The sequence below is a fragment of the Sciurus vulgaris genome, assembly GCF_902686455.1.
Source record: "Sciurus vulgaris genome assembly, chromosome: 16".
Lineage (NCBI taxonomy): Eukaryota > Metazoa > Chordata > Mammalia > Rodentia > Sciuridae > Sciurus > Sciurus vulgaris.
Genome location: NC_136477.1, coordinates 32,239,516 through 32,263,196, shown reverse-complemented (window position 1 = coordinate 32,263,196; position 23,681 = coordinate 32,239,516). Strand labels below are relative to the sequence as shown.

The window sequence follows — 23,681 nt, the reverse complement described above, 5'->3', positions numbered from 1 at the left end:
TTGCAAACTACACAAATAGCTGTGATTTACCAGAACCACCCTACTTTCCCAACTGTTAAACAGTCACACACAGAATATGCCTATTTCTTTTAAGCATTGTTAGCCACATCTAAAAATGTGATAGAGCCCAAATTTGCTTCTTTAAAGGCATTTAGTCTATGACACTATTTTATGACTTTTCGTATATGGCTCCCTAAAAATGTTTAAGTGTGTATTTTAACTTTTCAACAAAAGGGACAATTCATGTATAGGAAATGGATTGGCTTCTTTCCTAGCCTCACCTCTTGCACCTGGATAGACCACACAATCTACTATTCTAGTAACAAGGTTTGAGCCAACTCCCACAACTATGGAGAAACCTTTCATCAAACTATCATGCTTCCATAATAAACAACTACAAAGATGTGAACATTTTAATTAAATGGATTTATTTTAAAAGGAGACTATAAAATTTGACATTAAGAGAGATAAAAAAGATCCACAGGGTTTACATTGACAAATACAAAAATGATTGGCTATCAACAATGTAAAAATACATTTCCCAATCCCCAAATAAAGCATAATTTAAGTTTAATAATTACCAAATTTTTGTACTGTAAGTACATTTCCCTTATAATTCTAAGGGAAGTACAATTCCCTTATAATTAAAAACCATTTTAAACAGTTTGTATAAAATACAACAAATTAAATTTACCATAGCTGTTAATATAAAATTTTAATTTTGAATTTATTGAGGTTGCCCTTTTCTGTACATAACAGCAGTTTCTGGTCCCAAATTCTCCTTGAACTTATTTACTACCATGATCTTTTTACTCCTGTTTCTTTCCAGGAGAGAGAAGCTAACCAAAAATGGGTCACATGAGAAAATAATGTGAAAGAAGATTCTAAGAGTAGCCACAATTACAAGTGACCAAATTATCTTTCTGAAATAGAAAAAAGATTAAGTGGCCAACTAAGAAGCCCACGTCAGCACCAATGAAACAATGGAGGTAAAACCTCAGAATAAGCAGAGCTTATGTTCCATCCCAACATGCTGAATGTGTGAAGCCAACTGGGAATATGTCTGTCAATTCTAACTAAGCCCAAAGCATGGCTGGTGCCATAATTTACACCTGGAATGTCCCCCAAAGGCCCATGCATTGCTGGCTTGTTCTCCAGAATGGCACTATTTAAAAGGTGGTGGAAATTTTAAGAGGCTGGACCTAATAGGAGAGGTTAGGAGACGGCGTGTGCCGTGAAGGGGACTCTAGACTTCTGTCTTTTCTGCTCTTTTTTCCTTTATGCTTCCCAGCTGCCATGAGCTGAGCAGCTTGTTCTACCACACATTTCTCACTGTGATGTTCTGCCTCACCGGAGACACAAAAGCAACAAGGTCAACTGACCATGGGGACTAAAACCTCCAAAACTGTAATAAAAAATAACCCTGTCTTCTTTTCATTTTCTCAGAAATTTTATTTTAAAATAGAAAGATGACTAACAGAGGTGGAGACCCTGAGGTAGCCCAGACAATTTGCTGTGAATTCTATATGGGTGTAGATGACATTTAAAATGACAAGAGTACACAGTATGATCTGAAATTCTATAACTGCCTACCATAAATTTTTTATCTTTGAATCGGTCTTTATTCTTGGACCCTTTATTTCTCCTTTTTTAGATGATAAGCCCAATAAAAACAGAATCCATGATTGATTTCATTATCTCTCAAGTAGGTTGTAGTGACACCATCATTAATACTAGCATCTAAAGTATGATACAAATGAATAAGGGACTGAGCCTGTAACACGGAGCAGAAGTTATGTCTGCCCAGTCAGACCAATTTTTGAGAACCTCAATGGCCATGTGCAAGCAATTAAAACCCATCTACAACATGCAAATGGAAGTTGAGAAACTAAAAAGAATGTGGCCACTAACTGTATCACTGGAAACATGATTCCACTGCTGCAGATAGAAAACCAAGCCCAGAAAAACTCCACCAAAATACGGAAGGATGTGACTTCTGGGTTCATGATCTTAACATTGGAGTCTCTTTGGTCAAAACTCTAGGAGAACAAAAAAAGTCTAGTCTGTATGACTTGGGCAGAAAGGTCCTATCAAGTGCCCTGTCTGTGTGACTATTAGATAGTCAGCAACAGACAATTCTTCCAAATGATCAGAACTGAAGTCTCTTGAGAATGGTTTGACTACTCCCTTACATCAGTGACAGTATTCATCTGGACTGGGTTCCTGGAAAGCCGCTTTCTTAAGATGCCTCCTCCTAAAAGAAGCTAGATCAATGCCCACGTGGAAACAGGCCCCTAGGGCTCCTGCTACACACTTTTCACATCTAAAAGGGCCACCTACAGAAAACTAACAAGGAAGAGTCAGAGGCCCACCTCTGTCGGGTGATGAAGCAGTACCGTGGACCATTCTGATAAGACAGAAAAGGAAGCATCTCAAACAGATAAAAAAATCAAAGGCTGAGGTTTTAAAAAGAAGACTTGCTCAAAGAGAATTAAAAAGGGCCCATAGAGTTGCAATAAGTAGAAATGATCACATGCCAATAGGGTAACAGACCTTTTTTTAACTCATGGTACGAACTCATCTCCTCACATACATGTAAGTGGTTGAAACCTATTTTTATAGTTGCTGTACTAAAAAAAAAAAAATCTATCCTTTCTTTGGTCCTTAGGTATAATATCAGTTTCTTCCATTTTTCTATGTGTTATATAACAATCATTTTTCAAAACCTGATCTCAACAATCAAAGTGCAGTTTAAACATGAGGTTGCTGCTGCTTTTATACATAAAATACCAACAGCTCCCAGACATTTTACATTAAGCTATACAAAGGTATCAGAAAGAGTTAATAATTATCCTAAAATGTTACCATATAATTTTAAGGCTGAGTGAGATACAGTAAAGCCAAGTATTATATAGTAAGTAAAAAACCTAGACCAATGTTTTAAATATTGGTCTCTTAAAATATACATTAAATTTCCATTAACAGAACATAATCTAATAAAAATACAAATAGCTAAGCAAATTAATTTAAAAATGAAACAATTTCTAAATGAATGAATATAATCATGCTGTTTATACAGCTAGAAAGCATACTGGAAGCTAAGCCTAATAAAGAGAATGCCCCGTAACAGAATGACAGAATCACTTATCATCAGTTGAGCTGTGTGATCTAAACAACTGTCCTCCTCAAAAAAAAAAAAAAAAAAAAAAAAAAAAAAAAATGCCATAACACAAGTTTTAAGTGGTTTTTTTTTTTGACAATTAAAAATAAACAACCCTCTGCCCTAATTTGTGGTGAATGACACACAGCCTAGTATTGATAAACCTGCCTTCCTGCCATTCCCCTGGCTCTCCAATGAAGTGGTTCAAGCAATTACACAAATTCTACAGGACTTCTGCCAGAGCTCAGGCATCACCACTGAGTCACCATCTTGTATAACACCTGCTCCCCAGAGTCTTTAAGCATTAAGGGGTTCAGTGAGGGCTTCTGCTCGAGTGGTATTCTCAGGTTTTCTCAGTTGGGACTCCTGTCGCTTTTCAAAAAGCATAGCGACAAAGTCAAACAGGAACATAAAACTTGCTAAAAATCCAAACACCTGAGGAGAAAAAAGGGGGAAAGGTTATTATAATAAGGAATTGTGGAATATAATTTCACACTTTTTCCACCTGATTCTGAGAGTGCTTCATACAAGCAAGATGATTTATCAATTTTATCTTATACCTATTTTTTAATGATAAAAAACTTTTTAAAGCTATCAAAAAAATGGAGAGAAGCCTGGTGGTGCATGCCTGTAATCCCAGTGGCTTGGGAGGCTGAGGCAAGAGGATCACGAGTTCAAAGCCAGTGCCAGCAATTTAGCGAGGCCCTAACTCAGCAAGACCCTGTCTATAAATAAAATATAAAAAGGGGTGGGGATGTGGCTCTGTGGTTCAGCGCCCTTGGCTCAATCCCTGGTACCAAAAAAAAAAAAAAAAAAAAAGGGAAAGAAGTTACAAAAGAATTTCCAGAATAACAGCTATTAATTCAAGTCCTACAAAATACAAATGCATGTCTTATATACGTATGTATATGTGTGGAGAAACAATCTATGAAACTAAGGTTAGCAGAGGAAAAATAGAATCCCATGAAATGTTATAAAACAGAGGATTATTAACAGTGTTTAGACTGACCCACATTCATAAGGAATATATGTGAATAGGCAACTCAACCTAGGTAAAAATGGATAAAGTTATTAATATTAAAACAAATTTCAAGCTGGGGAGATAGCTCAGTTGGTAGAGTGCTTGCCTCACAAGCACAAAGCCCTGGGTTCGATCCCCAGCACCACAAAAAAAAAAAAAAAAAAAAAAAAAAAATTAAAACAAATTTCATTTTGAAGATATGAGATTAAACTATCTAAAATACAACTTCCAGTTAATTGCCACAGCAACACATGACGCCACTACCTACTTCCTCTTCCTTAAATCACTTCCTCATTGAACTCTTCTAACATATGATCAAACATTCTGAGAATTCTCTCAAGAGACAGACCACGCTCAAATTTCGCTTCTTCCCTAGCAAAACCCTTATGGAAACGGGCCAAGAAGTGCTCTGCAAAAGAGAAAATAGTACTGGGTGACGGTTAAAGTCTCCTCCTACTCTAACACTACACTTCCATAATTTTTTCTGTTAACTATCTGTTGCCATCTCTTGACCCTCACCCTCCTCAATCCCTCTCCACCCTTAAGAATATACATTCTGTCTCATTTGACCATATTTACATGGATGTACCCAACGTATTCAACTTAAACTTATTTATCAAAGCCAGGCATGGTGGCACATGCCTACAATCCCAGCGACTCAGGAAGCTAAAGCAGGAGAATCATGGATTTGAGGCCAGTCTCAACAACTTATCGAGGCCCAAAACAACTTAGCAAGATCCTGTCTCAAAATAAAAAATAAAAAGGGCTAGGGAGTGGCTCAGTGGTTAAGCACCCCTATATTTAACTCCCAGTACCAAAAGAAAAAAAAAAATTTATTTATCAACCCAAGTATTTCTCACCCTGAAGTCTTTATTTTGATTTGATAACATCTATTCCCCTTATTTGCTTAGCAAACTTATTGAATACTTCAAATGCAGAAAAGATGTCACCTTGTCTGTCAAACTGTCTCTGACCACCTCAAGAGCTCCAATCCACACAGGGCCCTCTATATTATACAATCCAGTCTAGTGACCTTCGGGCTTCTTCGCTCTCATAGTTTCCTATTTTATTTTTGATGGACTCCCTCACTAAGTCTATAAAATTATTTGTAACTTAAATAGTTGCAAAAGGGCTAGGCGTGATCATGCACGCCTGTAATCTCAGTGACTCAGGAAGTTGAGGCAGGAGAATCACAAGTTTGAGGCCAGCTTCAGTAACTGAGCCAGCCCCTATGTCAAAAGAAATCAAAAAGAGCTACACATGTAGCTCAGTGGTAAAGCACCACCCCTGGGTTCAATCCCCCTGGGTTCAGTTTACTATAAATATTGGCTTTTTAAACTACAAGTCACTATTAAATATGTCCAGTAAAATCTAAATACTGCAATACTCTAACACATTATCTAAATAAAAAATAAACTCTTTTTTTTAATAGTTGGAGATTTTGTGTCATATTTTTTTTATTCTCCCTTAGAACTCAAGATTTCCTCAACTTCATTTCACTTACTCTACAAAATTTTATGGTAATATATTTTTATACTTATAAGTATTTTATTGATCATCCTATCACACTTCTCTGCAATAACAATATGTATACAAACTTAAATTAAACATAAGACCCTATTAAAACTTTTTTTATTAGAAAAAGTTTTTGTAGTTGTATATGGCAGAATGTCTTTATTTTATTTGTTTATTTTTATGTGGTGCTAAGGATCAAACCCAGTGCCTCACACATGCTATGCAAATGCTCTACCACTGAGCTACAGCCCCAGCCCCAACACTTTGATTTCTCTCTCCAAATGGTTTGTGTATCCTTGGATAAATATTATTCTTGCTAGAATGAGTCAAGGTTCAGCAACAATTTTATCTGTTTTGTTTTTACATGTGTAAAGAGCTAAGAAATTGTGGTCACATGAATAGGTAGATATAGCCATGCAATTCTTTGAAATCCTTTTCCACTATTCTGTCATAAAAAGTGGTTTTAATGACCTATTGGATGACAACTACTAATCACAACTTCAATTTCATAAAAACAAAGTAACAACTGGAAACTAGATGACTTGCAAGAAGATGTGTTATCCTGTTCATATGTACAACACCGATACCAGTCCAGGTCCATGATCCTTGATTTGCAATTCTGAAATCCCAAAAGCTATAAAAACTCAAAGTTTCTCACAATTCACTTGACTCAATATTGACACAAAGTAAGATTATTCACAGTCTTACTTATTTCTTTTATTGTAAATATTCATATTTTGCTTCAGAAATACTAATGTTGGATTACAGAGTGCAGCACCAGGCCCTCTAAAGGTATTATATAACCTAGTTCAGGCAGAGTATTACCTTTCTGAAATTCAGAATATCCTGAATTCCTAAAAAAATCTAATCCCAATGATTTCAGATAAAAATTAGATCTTGCCAGGAGTAGTGGCACGTGCCTATAATCCCAGCAGCTCAGGAGGCTGAGGAAGGAGGATCGAGTTCAAAGCCACCTCAGCAACTTGGTGAAGCCCTAAGCAATTCAGTGAGACAGATCCTGTCTCAAAATCAAATATATAAAAGGGTTGGGGATGTGGCTCAGCGGTTGGCACCCCGTACCAAAAAAAAAAAAAAAAACTGGATCTTTATTTTCAATTGTCCCTTTGTTGAATTCAAAAGGTTTTTGCTTTGTTTTATAACTCGGGGCAATGCACCACAGTAACATTGGGGACAAGTACATTTTTCTTTTGGGGTGGGGGTCATAACTGTGAAAGGAAAGGTGGGAAAGAACCAGCTAGTCTCCTCCAGATGTGAATTCTTACACACATTAGTTTTAAGAAAAATTATAATATGAAGGTTAAAATCCTGGTAACTGATTTCCTCAAAAACTGTTCTTAACAAGTACTTCTTAGAGAGTCTTGCTAAAATTTTAAGGATAGGCATAGCCCACAGAAGAAGACTGTCCAGACAAACTTCTATTGGTTCATTTAACACATTCCTTCACAATTTGTTTCCTTTTCTAGCTCCTTTATTAGGCTGAAGTTTTGAATCATTTCTCCTGTGTATTTTCTACACCGAGAACAGCATCTGGACCCTAGTTATACTTTTTAAATGTTAATTTATTTTTTGTGATACTTGGGATTTAACCCAGGAGCACTCTACCAGTGAGCTACACCCCCAGTCCTCTTTTACTCTGTATTTTGAAGCAGGGCCCAGGTTGTCGAGGCTGGCCTCATACTTGCAATCCTCCTTCCTTAGTCCCCTAATTCACTGCAATACTTTTGATGAACAGAAAAGTGAAGTAAAAGCTGATAAAGTCAATTTTATCACTTCCATTAGCATAACATATTCATATGTGGAGTGATGGATTTTTTTCTAACAAGACTCAGTCGAATTCTAGATAGGTTCTAAGTTTTTAGGGCTATCATATTTATTTACCAAGACTCAGTCGAATTCTAGATAGGTTCTAAGTTTTTAGGGCTATCATATTTATTTACTTTTAGATCTTCCATTCAAAATTACGTTAAAAATAGAGGACAAAATTACTCTCATATATTATAAAACCTGTCAAGTATTTTCCAAATTCTATATTTCTAAGGGAACAAAAATAAGCAAAGTAGAAAATACTAAGTACTTACAATTGCAGCAATTTCAGCTGAGGTTCTGTCGTGGGTAGAAACAAAAATGATAGAAGCCAACAAAAATACACATCCGGTTCCCAGTGTAATGTAAAAATCCTATGCATAAATAAGGAAGACAATATAGTTAGATTCATGAAAACAAAGTTTCTAATTTTTAATTTTAAAAAACCTGAATGACTTACTTTTTTCTTGTCATACCCCATTGTAACTTTCCAATAAGCCTGGTATTCAAAACACCACCCACACTTTGGCCTGGGCATATTGAGAGAGTACAAGATAATCTTTAAATAGAAAGTCCCCCAAAAGGCCATGTGCATGTGTGTGTCCTCTTTTTCTGTGGGCCATATTAAAATTATTGCAACCAAAGAATTTATTGCAATTTCATCTTATTTCCAGCCAAAAACGATGACAACAACAACAACAAAAACTTTCTAAGTATTCTACACTAGAATGGTGTCTCTCAGAGTTCTTCCATAACACTCTGGGAAAAAGAGAAATCAAAAGAACCACCTATCTATCATTAATTAGCTTTATGTCATGTCAATAGTGTTTATAGACACTGGAGCTTTTTGGAATAACATATTACCTTAACGGTCCCAAATGGGTAATCCAAAATAAGTGTGTATGATGAGTTTATCTCCTATCTAAAAGCTTCCATATCTCCCATAACACAGCTCAGAACCATGAGGTGCTTCTGGGTTTCCAAGTGCTCTCTTTGGCACTTTGTAGGAAGGCTCTCATATGCCAACTGCAATGGTGCTTGACATACACAACTGGTTCAGAGAGGAAAACTGGTCAAATGAGAGTCACTCCAAAGGCTTTAAGCCTGTCACTTTTTGAGTTTTCTAAACTGCAACTTCCACTAAACCTAGTATCAATAAAACTCTCAGAATTCGTATAATGGCATTCACTTAACGTTTATTAAAAAATTTAACAGGTTTTCTCTATTTCTAAAAGAGGTGTTATTTCAAATCTGTTACATATAAAATTCTATTTACTAATATGAGAAGTATGCTCAAGGAAGTATTTGAACAAGCCAATCATCTTGAGATGAATAAAGTAGTGCACAATAAAAATAGCTCCTAAAGTCATACTACTTGAGTTCAAATCCCAGCCATATCACTTTGTACTTGTGTGACTTTGAACTAGTTACTTAATATCTCTGTGCCTCCAATTTCTTCATCTGCAAAATGGGGATACTAACAGTTTCTTCTTCATAACATGATTCTACAGATTAGAGTTAATCCACAGAAGGTGCTTAGATCAGTGCCAGGCACATAGCAAATGTTCCATAAATGTTGGCAGTTATTATTATTATCATTATTATTTTTACTTTTTTGGTACTGGGGACTGAACCCAGGGGTGCTCTATCACTGAGCTACAGCCCCAACCCTATTTAGTAATTTATTTAGAGACAGGGTCTCACAGAGTTGCTTAGTGCATCACCATTGCTGAGGCTAGCTTTGAATTTGCGATTCTCCTGCCTCAGTCTCCTAAGCAGCTGGGATTACAGACATGCGCCACTGCACCTGGCTGGCTATTATTACTCATAATAGAATCTAACTCCTAATAGCATGCAGTAAAAAAAATTCTCTTCAAAAAAATGACTGTTCCTCCCTAGACACCACTACCAACACACACTCATAACATTTTATCTAAATTGAAAACATCCCCTACATGAAAAAATACTTAAAATTTAAGTACATAAATGTGCAGACAGTAAAAAGTGATTTTAAACAATGAGAATAAGAAATCCTTATGATATTAGATAAAAGTGAAATATATGCTGTGTGATTACAAATACTTAAAATTTTAAATATCACCTATGAATAGAAACAAAATTCAAGAAATACCGTAAAATAATTTAAAAGGCCACTCTAGGATGAAATGACTAATTTATTTTTCTTTTTAAAAGTATTTTAAAATAAGTATTTACCCAAAACTTTTTAAATGCTCAAGTTTGAGGTCACAAATATTTTACATTTGTAATTATACTAAACTGTTGTTTCCAGTTAAAAAGATCAATGAACTTCAACCAGAGATGCAGCTCGTCAAAGTAAAAATTAAACATTTCTAAAAATATTTTTGTGGCTAGTAATAACTTTGCTGTTGAGATATTACATAAGAAATACAAAAATAATTTCAACTTTTGATGTTTAAAAATCCACACATTCAAACTACAAATCAATCAGGGGAGATACTTGAGAACCCTTCCCTTGTACAAATCTCAAGGCATACTTTTCTGTGAAAAGGAAGAAATTTCAAAGGAAATTCTTAATTATAAGAATATAATTAATTATATTGGATATAATAAACAAAAATTCTAAGGTATTTCCTGAAACTTTTCTTAATATGTATTTCATTTAAAAATGGTTCTGTTGCCATTGTTATATAGAGATTCCTGCAGTGATGGCATTTGCCATGACAGGCCTAAAGTTATCAAGACCTTGGTTCTAATAGGGTTCTGCCTAGATCACATGATAGAATGTACAGCATGAGGGCTTTCCCTGAGTTCAAATCTGTTCACTTCACTCTAGCTGTGCTAACTTTAGACAAGTTACTTAACCATTCTGAACCTAAATATGAAGCATAAAACAAAAATGAAGCATAAAATAGAAGGATTCTAATCATGACACATAGAGTGCCTGACACATAATATATGACAGCAACTATCATCAGCCAAGATTGTAGAACAGTCATATAATGGTCATACCAAGAACTATAAGTATGTGCTAATCAAATACTTGATGAATTTGATTTGAAGTTATAGTTAACTGTTTGACATCAACTTTTTCTAATTTTTTAACTTAAAGTATTTTTAAAAGGTAATGGATTCCTAAAGCATAAAATTTCTTTGTATAAAGGGTTTATAAAACTCCAACCCTGCAAAACAGAAAAAGGAAAAAAAAAAAAAAAAAGTAAGTAAATATCTTAGGTAAATAATCAATACATGACCCTATGCTTTCTTCTCATTAACTTAAAACAATAGAATTTTGATGCTTTCTTTTTGTACTGTTACTACTTGGTCTTAATAATTAAAAATATACCATAATTTTTATCTTTACCCTCAGAGATGTATATTCTTTTATATATTGATCCTTGACATGCACAATTCTTCACAAACCCAAACATACTGAAGAAATAAACTAATCAACGATTTCCTTCTGAAATTCAATACTGACTTCTTAAATTCAGTGAACTATTTCATCTGTCATCCCACAAATCCAAACTATACTCAAATAAAAACAAAGGATCAGCAAACTGTCTAGAAAGTTAAGCACCTCCAATTTTGTGAAAACAAGACTTTCCACCATAATTTTATTGTAAGGTAAATTTCTGAATTAGAATCAACAAATTCACCCCCCCCCCCAATGGTACTAGGATTAAACTCAGGGCTACTCTACCACTAGCTATACCCCACATGTAGAGACAAGGTCTAAGTTGCCCAAGCTGGCCTCAAACCTGTGAACCTCCTACCTCAGCCTCCCAAATCACTCGGATTACAGGCATGTGCCACCACACCCAGCTAACAAACTCATTCTTAAACTCACTTTCAATTTTCTTCATAATAAAATGAAAGCAAAATATAAACAGGCTTATATGTTACTTTATTTAAAAGCCCAAGAATTATCTTAAATTAACTTATTATTCTATCTCCAATGTTTAGCATGTATCTGGAACATAAAAGGCACACAATTCATACTTGTAAACAAATGAGTGACACTCTAAAATGTGGAAAACGAAGAGTGACAAAATCTCATTTTAAAAAAAAGTCTGCCAGATATGGTGGCACATGCCTGCAATCCCAGCAATTCCAGAGGCTAAGGCAGGGGGATCACAATTTCAAACCCAGCCTCAGTAACTTAATGAGGCTCTAAGCAACTTAGACCCTGACTCAAAATAAAAATTATAAAAAGGGCTGGGGATGTGGCTAAGTGGTTAACAGTCCCTGGGTTCAATCTCTGGTACCAAAAAAAAATGTCTACTGTGAATTAGAATAAACCACTAATAACTATAAAATACTGGCAATGTTTGTCATTGTCATTCTAATTCTACTTTCCATAACATTCCCTTGGCAGGAAAAATTTAGTTGCTTAGAGGCAGAGAGTTGGAATAATGCATAGTGTCTTTTCATGGTGCTGAGTTTTAAAAGCATTACTACTTTGAACGATAAAAGCACCTAAGATCAAAACAGCTAAGCTCTTAATACAGGGTTTTTATTTTGTCACACTTACCGATGATTTTACTTTTATGGCATCAACTCTGTCATACACTGGAGTACAATACACAATCAGCAGAAGGAGACTCAGAAGGAAGGCACTGCAGCTTACAAATTCAAAAAAGTAAAGTCCTCCACACAATGTGCATTGTGAGACAACTTCTTCACAGATGAAGGCCAGCAGAGACAGCAACTACAAAAAAAGCAAAACATTCTACTTGTTTTTCAGAGAACCCACGGCTATTCAAAAAATGCCATCTGTTTACTCAAGTGTTTATAGAGACTATGGTAAACAAGATTAGTGAATGAACCTCATCTATTCAGAACTCACAGCCTACTTGCCTTAAAGGGAATACTGGCAAATAACTACCAGGAGCTTAATGTTAGAACAAGGAAATAAGAGTGTTGTTTTTTAAAGGCACACAGGAAGAGCTTCAAGGAAAAATAAGGTCAATTCTGGGTAAAAGAGACTGAAGTTCCTGGCAGAGGAGCAGTACATAAAGACACAGAGATGAGAAGACATGGTGCCCCTCCCAAACACACACACATATCTCACCTCCCCCAAATGAACTGCAAAGGCCTGTCAACATGACTGAAGTGTAGTATGAGGGAAGGAAATGACAGCACAAAAATTATGAGACTAGAGAGGTTAAGCAGAGGCCGGATCTAAGTGTTCTTATCAAGTAGTTCAAGGGATCTGGATTTTAGAGGGGTTATGGCAAAAGGGTGAAATGATCAAGTTTGTATTTTTAGTGGTTCTTGCTAGCTCTGATATGGAGAAGGGACTGGAGCTAGTGCAAAACCTGGAGCAGACCATCCAGCTGGGAAGCTGAAGTAGGAAATCCAAAAGGTAGCAGTAATGGAGAAGAGTGGCTAATCACTGAGGGATGCAACAGAAGCTCTTATCAGACAAGCTGAGTACAAATAAAGTGGGACACAAGATGATACATATGTACCTTAAACACTTTATTTTTAGTTAAAATTAAAATGCATGTTTTTCTGTAATCCCAGCAATTTGGGAGGCTGAGGCAGGAGGATCGCAAGTTCAAAAATAGTCTCAAGTGCAGGCCATATAGCCCATCTCGTAGAGTGCCTGCCTCTCATGCGGGAGGCCCGGGTTCGAGTCCCCAGCACTCTGAGATTGTGGAAATAACAAACAAAGCTAGTCTCAGCAGATTAGCAAGGCACTTAGGAACTCAGCAAGACCCTGTCTCTAAATAAAAATATAAAAAAGGGTTGGGGATATGGCTCAGTGGTTAAGCACCTCTGGGTCCAATTCCCGGACCAACAACAACAACAACAAAAAGGCACATTTATTCCCCAAGGCTGTAGGTGACAATCCTGGGGTCAGGATGCCTAGCACAGTGAATGGAGAATGGGTAACTCTGATTGATCCAGCAATTCAATTAAATGCATGTGGATTATAATGGCACTCCCACTGTTGGACTTGTGGTATTAACACACTGGTACCTCCCTGCAGAATCAGGGTTTTTCTTTTTAGGAGGCAAAGGTGCTGGGGAGAGAATTCCATTTAAAATGTGCTGTGACTGGGGAAATCTGTAAAAGAGTTAGGTGGAGATATAGTTAGGAAGCAAATGGACATATGGGTCTGGAACTCAGAGGAGGGGTCTGGATACAGATAAAGATGTGGGAGGCAGCAGAGTGAAAAAGATGAAATTACCCAGAATGAGGGAAGATGGCCTTATGCAGAATCCTGAGGAATCAAGATTTAACAGATTTGCAAAGGGGAGACCCCCAACAAGAACTAGGAGCAACAGACCAAGAGACAGTAGACAAGAAAAAAAAGTATTTCCACAGACAGCAATCATGAATACTAAAAGCTATGTAGAGGCCAAGAGAGAACAACACTGAAATACCTTCATTAAAATAAGTACCAAAAGGCTGCTGGTGACATCAGCAAGGAAATTCTAATTAGGAAGTCTAGCCAAACAGAGAAGCTAGGTTACAGCATGGTACATTGAGAAGTAAAGGGAAGACAAGACAGTAGAAATAGAGACATCAGTCGACAAGTGTGGTTGGGAAAGAGTGGCCAGATAGGAATGTAATGGATGAAGTTAAAGGAAGGGGATTCAAGATGGGAGCACGCTGGGCATATTTTAATGTTTAAAACCTATTAGACAGATGGGCTTGAAGACAGGTAGTGAAACTGGGCATGACAGTGCATGTTTATAATCTCAGCATCTGAGGCTGAGGCAGGAGGATCAAAAGTTCAAAGCTAGTCTCAGCAACTCAGTGAGGCCCTAAGCAACCCAGCAAGACCCTATCTCAAAATAAAAAATTAAAAGGGCTGAAGATGTGGCTCAGAGGTTAAGCACCCCTGCGTTCCATCCCCAGTACCAAAAAGAGAAAAAAGAAACGTAGTAAAAAAGCTCTCTCGAGGGGGCTGGGGATATAGCTCAGTTGGCAAGCACAAAGCCCTGGGTTCGATCCCCAGCACTACAAAAAAAAAAAAAGGAAAAGTTCTCTCGAGGTAGAATTCAGAGCTCATATCTGGGGCCAACTCTTAATAAATTGGAGGGAAGAGAGTAAAGAGAAGTTCATTCGGGCAGTTTGTGTGGGTTTTGTGGAAGCTGAGGGAGTTTCTAAATGTCAAAACCATCAAAAAGACTCATTAGTCATAGGTGAGCATTTGACCAGGCTCACCCAAGTCAAAGGCTGAAGGGAAATGCCACCTGACTCCGGTGAGGCCAGCAGAAGCAACCAGACACACTAATGGTAACAAGATTGCTACCAAAAACCAACAGATACATTTCACAGTACATAATAAACATCTTACCCTACATTTTCATTAAAAAGAAGTCAATGGTACAGCCACTCTGGAAAACAGTTTAGCCATTTCTTCAACAACTAAGTACGATTCTACTGTATGACTCAGCAACTGCACTCTTAAGCATTTATTCCAGAGAAATGAAAATTTATGTTTGTACAACAACCACTACATGAATGTTCATGACAATTGTATTCATAATAGCACCAAATTAGAATCAATCCAGATGTCCTTCAATGGTTAAATTGTGGTATATACATTATTAATAAAAAGGAACAAACAATATACAAAATGATCTAGATGTATCTCCAGAGAATACAAAGTAAAAAAAAAAAAAAAAAAAAATCTTATCTCAAAAAGTTACACACTTTATGATTCCATTTACACAACATTCTTTAAACAATAAAAATTACTGAGAGGCAGAACAAATTAGTGGTGGCCAAGGACAAGGGGAAAGGCATGGCTATAACAGGATAGCTTGGAAGAAGCCCTGTGCTGACCAGTTTGCATCTCAACCAGGGTGATGACTGTGAGAAGCTATACATGTGATAAAACGGCACAGAACCACACACACACAAACACATGCATGTATGTACACCCAAATAATATGTGGGACCTCTCTGTAAATTTTTGTGTAACTTCTTGTGAATGTATAATTATTTTAAAATTAAAAAATGAAAAGAAAAAAGAAAAAGAAGTCAAACCTAAATTAGTATGTAAGCCTCCACAGGATCTTCCCCCTTTACTGGCAATACAAAATTTATATATTCCCCACAACTAAAAAGAACTTATATGAAAACAAAAATAGAACTCATAGGTTGAATTTACTGCAAATTAGCAAGGCATGAAATAGTACCACACATCCCAAATAACCTTCTTGGAACAAATGTTAAGTGAGGCATTCTCAGTCATCATACTACAGGATATAAAGTGACACACGAAGCTAAGTGTTGCATGCCTGTAATCCCAGCAACTTGGGACGCAGAGGCAGAATTCGTGAAGTACCATAGATGTAGCATGCCTACACATATGGATGGCAAGTTCAAGGCCAGCCTGGCAATTTAGTGAGTCCTTAGCAACCTAGTAAGACCATGTCTCAATATAAAAAATGAAAAGGGGCTGAGGAGGTACCTCAGTGGTAAAGGATCCCTGGGTTCAATCCCCAGTGCCAAAAAGAAAAAAAAAAAAAAAATTAAATGACACAAGACAAATCCCAGGTCATCATGTAAAGGTTATTTCCTTAATCTTCTTTAATTATAGAATGAATTTTTATAGGACTATAGAACAACATACTAAATGTCTAATATTCTACTTGCTTTATTTCTTGCCTCTATGTTAAATTTTGCCCAAGTTTTAAGAGTTTAAACCGTGTGTGGTGGCACATGCCTGTAATCCCAGCAGCTGGGAGGCTGAGGCAGGAGGACTGTGAGCTCAAAGCCAACCTTAGGAACTTCACAAGGCCCTAAGCAACTCAGCAAGACCTTGTCTCTAAATTTAAAAAATATATATAAAAAAGGGTCAGGGATATGGCTCAATGGTTAAGTGCCCCTGCAATCAATTCCCAGTACAAAAAAACAAAAAAAAAAAAAAAAAAGAATTTATGAGAAATTTGCAAAATATGCCTCAGGTGTATAAAATTTAACTATTAGAAGATACCAGCCTAAAACTGTAATTGAGGTTCGAGAATAGTTGCTTTTGAAACATTCTTACAATAAAAATTAGATTATCAGGACCACTCATCTGTGAAGGCTACAGGATAATAAGACCTTATCTTTAGCATAGATATACAGTGCTTATCCATTAAGAAAGGGACAGGAGCCAGTCAGGGTGGCACACCCCTGTAATGTCAGCGGCTCAGGAGGCTGAGGAAGGAGGATTACAAGTTCAAAGCCAGTCTCAGCAACTTAGGAAGGCCTCAAGCAACGTAAGCAAGACCCTGTATCAAAATAAAAAGGCTGGAGGTGTGGCTCAGTGGTGAAGCACCCCTGGGTTCAATCCCTGGTACCAAAAGAAAGAAAAAGAAAGGGGCAGGACCCAGCTTGGGATTGAAACAGTCTCAAGTCATTAAAAGTCCTATTCCAAATGTATTAACTGAAGAATTTCTTTCTAACCTTCACTTTCAGAGAAGTATTAAGAGGCAGTTCTATCTGGCCCTAGGAGAATATAGGGCTACAATATTAAGTTTGAACACTTACAAATTCCTGTCTTCAGTTTTCGAAGGCCAACATATTAGCACCACAACCTGTATTCAGTATGAAATTCTCTCCTGCCTCCCCATTTCTGAGACCACTAACCTTCCTTTTTTAAAAAATTGCTATTTTGCCACTATTAACCTTCCTTTATAATGACCCATAGCACTATTCAGTCTCCTGTACTTGAGGATCATGTATCCAACACTGCAACACATACATGAACATGAAATGGGTGAAGGGACAAGATCAATGTATAAGAAGTAATAAAACAATTTTTTATGTCACATAATTGAGCACTTGTTATATGAAAGTCCAAGAAATCTCAGGAAAATGTTCAGAATAGCAGAAGGTAAGTGGAAAAGCAGGACTCAAACCAGGGTTGAGAGACAAAGACTATGAACAGGAAGAAGATATTCCAGGTTAGAGAATGAAAAAGAACACATTCATAAATGCAAGAATTTGCATGGTAGATCCAAAGGGCTAATAAGGCGACTGACCTAACTGGATGGGGATGATGAGGAAAATGGTGAAGGCATTGGGTGTGGTCGTGTGATAACCATGCAAGGGAATATGGACTTCTAGATGAAGGCCCCAGGGAAGAACTACCCCCACACAGGAACCAGGGAACGCCTGCCTGGTTTTGTAAGTTAGAAGAGAAGAGAGGCAGAGCACTGGGTGGGGCCTGAAGGAACTTGACAGTTCAAGAGTAGGAGGGAATGCAGCACTGCCAAAATTAAAAAAAAAGAAAAGAAAAAGGAAAGAAAGAAAAGAGTAAGAAAGAAAAGAGCAACTAGCACAGGATAAGCAAGTCAGGAAGTGTTCAAAACAAAACAAAACTAAGGAAAACTTACAAAGTAAACATCCTCCACACTGTTAATCAAACAATGATGCCTGTGAGTGTGAGGGGCTGGGTGTGGCTTATTTTATTTTAATCATATTTCTTAGTTGATTTTTTAAAATAAGTGGACTTTTTTGTGTGTTAAAAAAAAATAAAGTGTAATGGTTTAGAGAAGGAATAATTTCAAGAAATGGCTGGACACCAGCACTAAATATCAACTGTCAAGAACTGGAAAACAGATAACATCACTCACATAGACAAGAAGTTAATGATGAACATAACCCATATGTAAAAAGGCTCAGCTACTATTTCTTCATAACCCGTTTTGCTCCCAATAGCATGAAGTCATGCGGCTTAGTGAATATTAAACTAGGAATCCAACAATATGCCCAGTGTAGTTCCTTCTAATGATAAAATTTTATACAAATATAGTTAAGGGAATTATCAGGCTTTTAGAGTTGGGGGGGCCTCTGGAGAACATGCAGTCCCTCAATCTCAAGTTTATAGATGAAATTAAGCTTCTGGTAGGCTAAGCACTGTGTCAGCCAGGCACAGACAGGAACCCTGGTCCCTGGCTCTCACTTCATACTTCTCCCCAACACCCTACAGCGCTGGGGTTGTGGCTCAGTGGTAGAGCGCTTGCCTAGCATGTGTGAGGCACTGGGTTCAATTCCTAGCACCGCACAAAAATAAAATAAAGGTCCACTGACAACTAAAAAAAAAAAAAAAAAAAAAAAAAAAAAAAAACCACTCTATAAAGTTCATTTTATGATGATGATGTATGTTTGTATAGGTTTTCCCTAGAAGATCAGGTTTTTGTGTTTGGCAGTGCTGAGGGCTGAACACAGGGCCTCAAGCATACGAAGCAAGCGCTTTGTCACTGAGCTCCATTCCCAACCCTGTAAGACCTGGGTTTTGAAATTATTACCACCAGCTTTGTATATTTCCTTTTTTTGCTATTAAATCTTATATTAAAAACAAATGGCCGAGCGTGATGGCACACAACAGTAATCCCAGCAACTCAGGAGGCTAAGGCAAGAGAACTGCGAATTTGAGGCCAGCCTCAACAATTTAGTGAGGCCCTAAACAATACAGGGAGACCTTGTCTCTAAATAAAAAATAGAAAGGGCTGGGGTAAATACATAGCTCAGTGGTAAAGTAGCCCTGGGTTCAATTTCCAGTACCTACCCCACAAAATAAAAATTTGGCTAGGGTTATTTGGGAAGTTTCAGTGACTAAAAGATGGTCTTAACACAGTTCTGGTGATTTAAACATTCAGAAAACACTGCCCTGTATCTCCATTTCAGTTTCACCATCTTTTCTGAACATCAAATCTTCCTTACCACTCTGTTATTGTACTCAACACTAATTCTCTATCATTTATCTTTTAATTTTTTTAAATTATAGATGGATATAATACCTGTATTTTATTTATTTATTTTGATGAGGTGCTGAGGCTCAAACCCAGCCTTCACATATGCAAGATAATCACTCTACCAGTGAGCTACCACCTCAGTCCCTATCATTTATCTTTGTCTACTACTTAAAATTTTTTTCTAAAAAGAACTTTTTAATATTTTTCATTAATCATATGACATCATCTATAAAATCATGTGAATTTATGAATTAACAAACATGCTACTAAAAACTTTATACAGCTCAAATAAGAAATATTGTCAGTCAAAGAAATAGGTTAAGCCTCCCTTGCCTTAAGCAAATATTTACTTACAAAAGTTTAATGACATAATTGCTGACATTGTGGATCTTACTCAAAGTAAAAATACAGTATTTCAATTTAGTACATACCAATTTTTACATTTAAATAATGAAAAGAACATCAATATAAGAAATTGCTTGTGAGTGATTTGCTTCTTGGTACTGACAGAATAACATTTATAATTTAATAAACTGAAATTACTGGTGAATCCTAAAACAAACATCTTGCCTGAAGAATGACTATAATCCCAGTACTGTGCAGCCATCAGGATATTCAACTGGTACCACAGATACAACGTGGAGCTTGTTGAAGAGAGAAAATTATACATATTTAGGTCACTGCACCAGCTAATTAGCAAGTAAGTAGGTTGCCAAATGTCAATTCTCCCCTAAAAATAAAAACAATACCCTCAAAAAATAAAATAAAAACTTACAACATAAACTATGAGTATAAGAACAAATCTATGCATACGTTTAGGATTCTAGTAACTACTAACGTTGATATCTCAATGTATTTCTTAGTTATCTCTGGATGGGTGTGTAGCAGTGAGAGGATGCCTATGTTCTAGACAAGCCTTTGACAAAATTCAGGTCATATCTGAAAGACAAACACAGCTATATAATGCCAAGAGCTAAAAAAGGTATGCTCTCTTATCTCTAATCTCCTCTGTGTATGTAGGCTCCACCCTCTGCCCTTCAAAGTTTGGTTCAGTAACAGAAAACTCCACTGAACCTCCGAGATTTGAAGAAATCTTAAGAATGAAAAGAACCTCAGAGGTAATCAAATTCAACATCTTAGCAAACCAAGGTAAGAATTTCCCAAGTATACAGTGTCTAATTTTTAAGTTTAGAAAAGGCTCCCCTTCTCTCCTGAGAAGAATGATGATGTCTTTGAGAATCTGACGATTTATGGGTCCAGAATAATGTACCCAAACACATAAACAGACATCATTTTGAAATTTCCTTTTAAAGATACTGTACCTCCTCTTCTGATTATGGGTTTCTCTATTACAGAGAACTGTTCTTCATTGGAGTTCTGCAATTCTATTTTTTTTTTTTAATAAATCATCAAAATAAGACAACCTAAAGGCAGAGTTTCAGTGAAGGCAGCATCTTGTCTACTGCCCTAGGCTAGATGACAGTTTTCATTGACTCCTTCTGTAACTTCTCTGGGACTTTTGGGTAACTCCTGTAATATACTATAATTATGAAGAGATAAGACAGTACTAAAACAGACAAAGAAAGAACAAAAAGATAACCATCAAAGTGGAAGGCAATAATGAAACAATACTTTTAAAATCCCATACTAAAGAAAGTATTCTGTAACATTATAAATTCCCCATACACAAATAAATGAATTCATGAAAAGACATTAGTTTTTATCTTTCCTCGTTTCTCCTTATGAATGATGGAGAACAAACAGGAATAGTCTAACAACTTTTTCAAGGCAAACTGACCTGCTCTTCTCACATCCAAGTGAAAAGTCTACCAGCAAAACTTCAAGTTGTGTTCTAGTCTGAAGATATAGAAAAACAGTTTACTCAACTCTAATCAGGTAATGAGAAATTCTACTTTAGCTTTGCCACTTCTGATTAGAAAGGGAAAATAAAGGCAAGTGAAAAAGATTTAACAGGCAGCAAATTTATATATTATTATTATTATTTCTTCTGAGCAGCAAGAATGCTTCAGATGAATATCAATTCTCTTCTGAAGAGTTCTATTCACATAGAAACATTTATGCTCTGCATAAATTTATAACTGCAGAGAAGCATAGATGATATTTTAAAATCCCATGAAAGCAGACAAGAGAGAGCAGGAGGAAGCACTTCTGGGTAGAAGGAATACCTAATACAAAGGAACAGTGGCAGGAAGGAGCCTCTAATACCTGGTAAGAACTTAGAAGTGTCCCTGTGGGACTACCTAAAGGGAGGCCAGAGAAACAGGATCACACATCTTGAGTTCCAGAGACCAAGATTATCACCTGTCTCCAAGTGATTTCCTAATCATCTACAGATAGTTCATTTTGGTTCTTTATAAAAGCACTGCAAGAAGAGAATGGTTAAGTCCATGGTCAGCTTAGGTAACACAGCAAGACCCTGTTTCAAAATTAAAAAACAAAAAAGGCTGGAAAATGTAGCTAAGTGGTAGAGCATTCCTGAGTTCAATGGGGAGGGGGGATGGTGGGGGATGGGGATGGGGGCGGGGGAAGAAAAAGAGAGAGCCAGTCAGCCCCGTGCCAGTTTTCTAACTGCTGTTTTTCTATTCAACAAAAGTAGGTCATCTGAGTTCTAAGAATCTAAGTTCTGGTCATCTGTGTTGTAAGAATTTTTTTTTCCCCCCAAGGAAACGAATGAGTTATTTTTACTTGGAATAGTTTAAAATAATAATAAATAAAACAAACTCCATAAATATTCTAAGTATTCTGATTTTCCCAAAATGGTCCTGGTGCAGAAAAATAATGTCATTAGTGGTTGAAACAGCACAAAGGAGTTCAATATGAGTGTTAACTGAATTATGATTTAAACTTCAAAGATGCTTTAATATTTTCATAATAGCTTTATGATATTTTAACTGCTTAAAATACTTTAACTCAATGAAAAACAGCATACCTTAACCTGCTAGTTCTGCTATGGGTACATACAAAACGGTATATTTTTTATTTTCTACCTTGAACACACATACTGACCCTTAGAAATAATTATTTTCTATTCAATATGAAACTTCTGGGAGCTGGGCAGGGAGGCAAACGCCTGTAATCCCAGAGACTCCGGAAGCTGAGGCAGGAGGATCCCAAGTCTGAGGTCGGCCTCAGCAACTTAGCGAGACCCTGTCTCAAAAGAACACGTAAAAAATGGCTGGGGATGTAGTTCAGCAGTAAAGAGCCACTGGATTCATTCCCCAGTACAAAAGGAAGGGGGGAATAACTTCTGGGAGAAAATTTACTGGAGACACACACATCTCAGTGCCACGCGCGGTATCAAGACTTTGTTCAAAAAGTTAAACTGCCCTTATGGTCAAGCACCAGGAAAACCACAAGAGCCAGAGAAAGATAAACAGTACTACGTAGTCTAACTCCAAGCAAACTGGGCGGCGATCGAGAGGATCAGCTGGGAGAAGAGAGGAAGGCCGCCACAGAGGGCAAGTGAAAGGCATCGAAGTGGCTGACTTGGGTCTCCCAGGACGCATTTCCTGGGCGCGCGGAACGAGCTGGGCACCCTAGGTCGCCTTCGGGGCCAGAGTGGAGGGAGACTCGGGGATGAGCGATGGCACCGCGAAAGCGGCGCAAAGGCAGAAGGCAACGCCCCCTTCCCCAGGTGGAGAGGGAAGGAACTGAGGATGTGCAAAAGGCTGCTTCCTGAACGACCCGACTGAGGAGTGGCCCCTGGCAGCTTCCCAAACCCACAGCCTCCGGGCCAGACCCCGCTCCCCAGCCCGAGCTCGCCCTCCGCGGGCAGCGCACTCACCAGCTGCAAGCCTTTGAGGACCCGCCGATACCAAGGGAGCCGGGTCAGGGAGAAGTAGGCACCCAGGCCACTCCGGGCGCCCCTGGCGGGGCCCGGGTCCTCCTCAGTGGTGGGGCTGTACACCGCTCCGTTCTCCATAGCGCAGGGTCAGAATCGCGGGAGCCGCGGCAGTGTCGTCTGACTTGGTCGGGTCCAGTAGAAGTCCCCAAGTGGAGCAAGGGGCGTCACTTCCTGGGCCTCCTCCCCCCGTTTCCGGCCGACTCCGCCCCGCTGCGACTCCACCCTCGCCACGCCTCCCTCTAGCCACGCCTCCCTCTCGCCACGCCCCTTCTCGCCACGTCCCCTCCCAGCCTAACCCTGCGCAAACTTTGTTACTGCTTGTAATTCTGGCACTTGACCAAGAACTTTCAATGGAATTTTTCTTTTCTTTCTTTCTTTTTTTTCTTTTGAGGTGTTGGGGATCGAGCTGAAGGGGACTTTGCACGTGCTAGACAAGTGGTCTACCACTAAGCTACATTCCCAGCCCTTTTTATTGTTTGAGACACGGCCTAGGTAAATTGCTGAGGCTGACCTCGAACTTGTGATAGCCTCTTGCCTCAGTCTCCGGAGTAATTGGGATTACAGGCGTGTGCCATATGTAGCTACCATAGATTTTAACACATTTCT

At 37.7% G+C, this 23,681-nt stretch overlaps 1 protein-coding gene across 1 annotated transcript; it reads right to left on the bottom strand.

Moving 5' to 3' along the window:
• Window positions 1-684: 684 nt before the first annotated feature.
• CMTM6 (CKLF like MARVEL transmembrane domain containing 6) lies at window positions 685-23,250 on the bottom strand. The gene is made up of 4 exons (XM_079114011.1): window positions 23,016-23,250; window positions 12,034-12,210; window positions 7,796-7,894; window positions 685-3,595 (listed from the first exon to the last, which is right to left on the bottom strand). Exons 1-4 carry the CDS (start codon window positions 23,151-23,153, stop codon window positions 3,458-3,460), a joined length of 552 nt encoding a protein of 183 aa, XP_078970137.1. The 5' UTR covers window positions 23,154-23,250; the 3' UTR covers window positions 685-3,457.
• Between the last annotated feature and the right edge of the window lie 431 nt (window positions 23,251-23,681).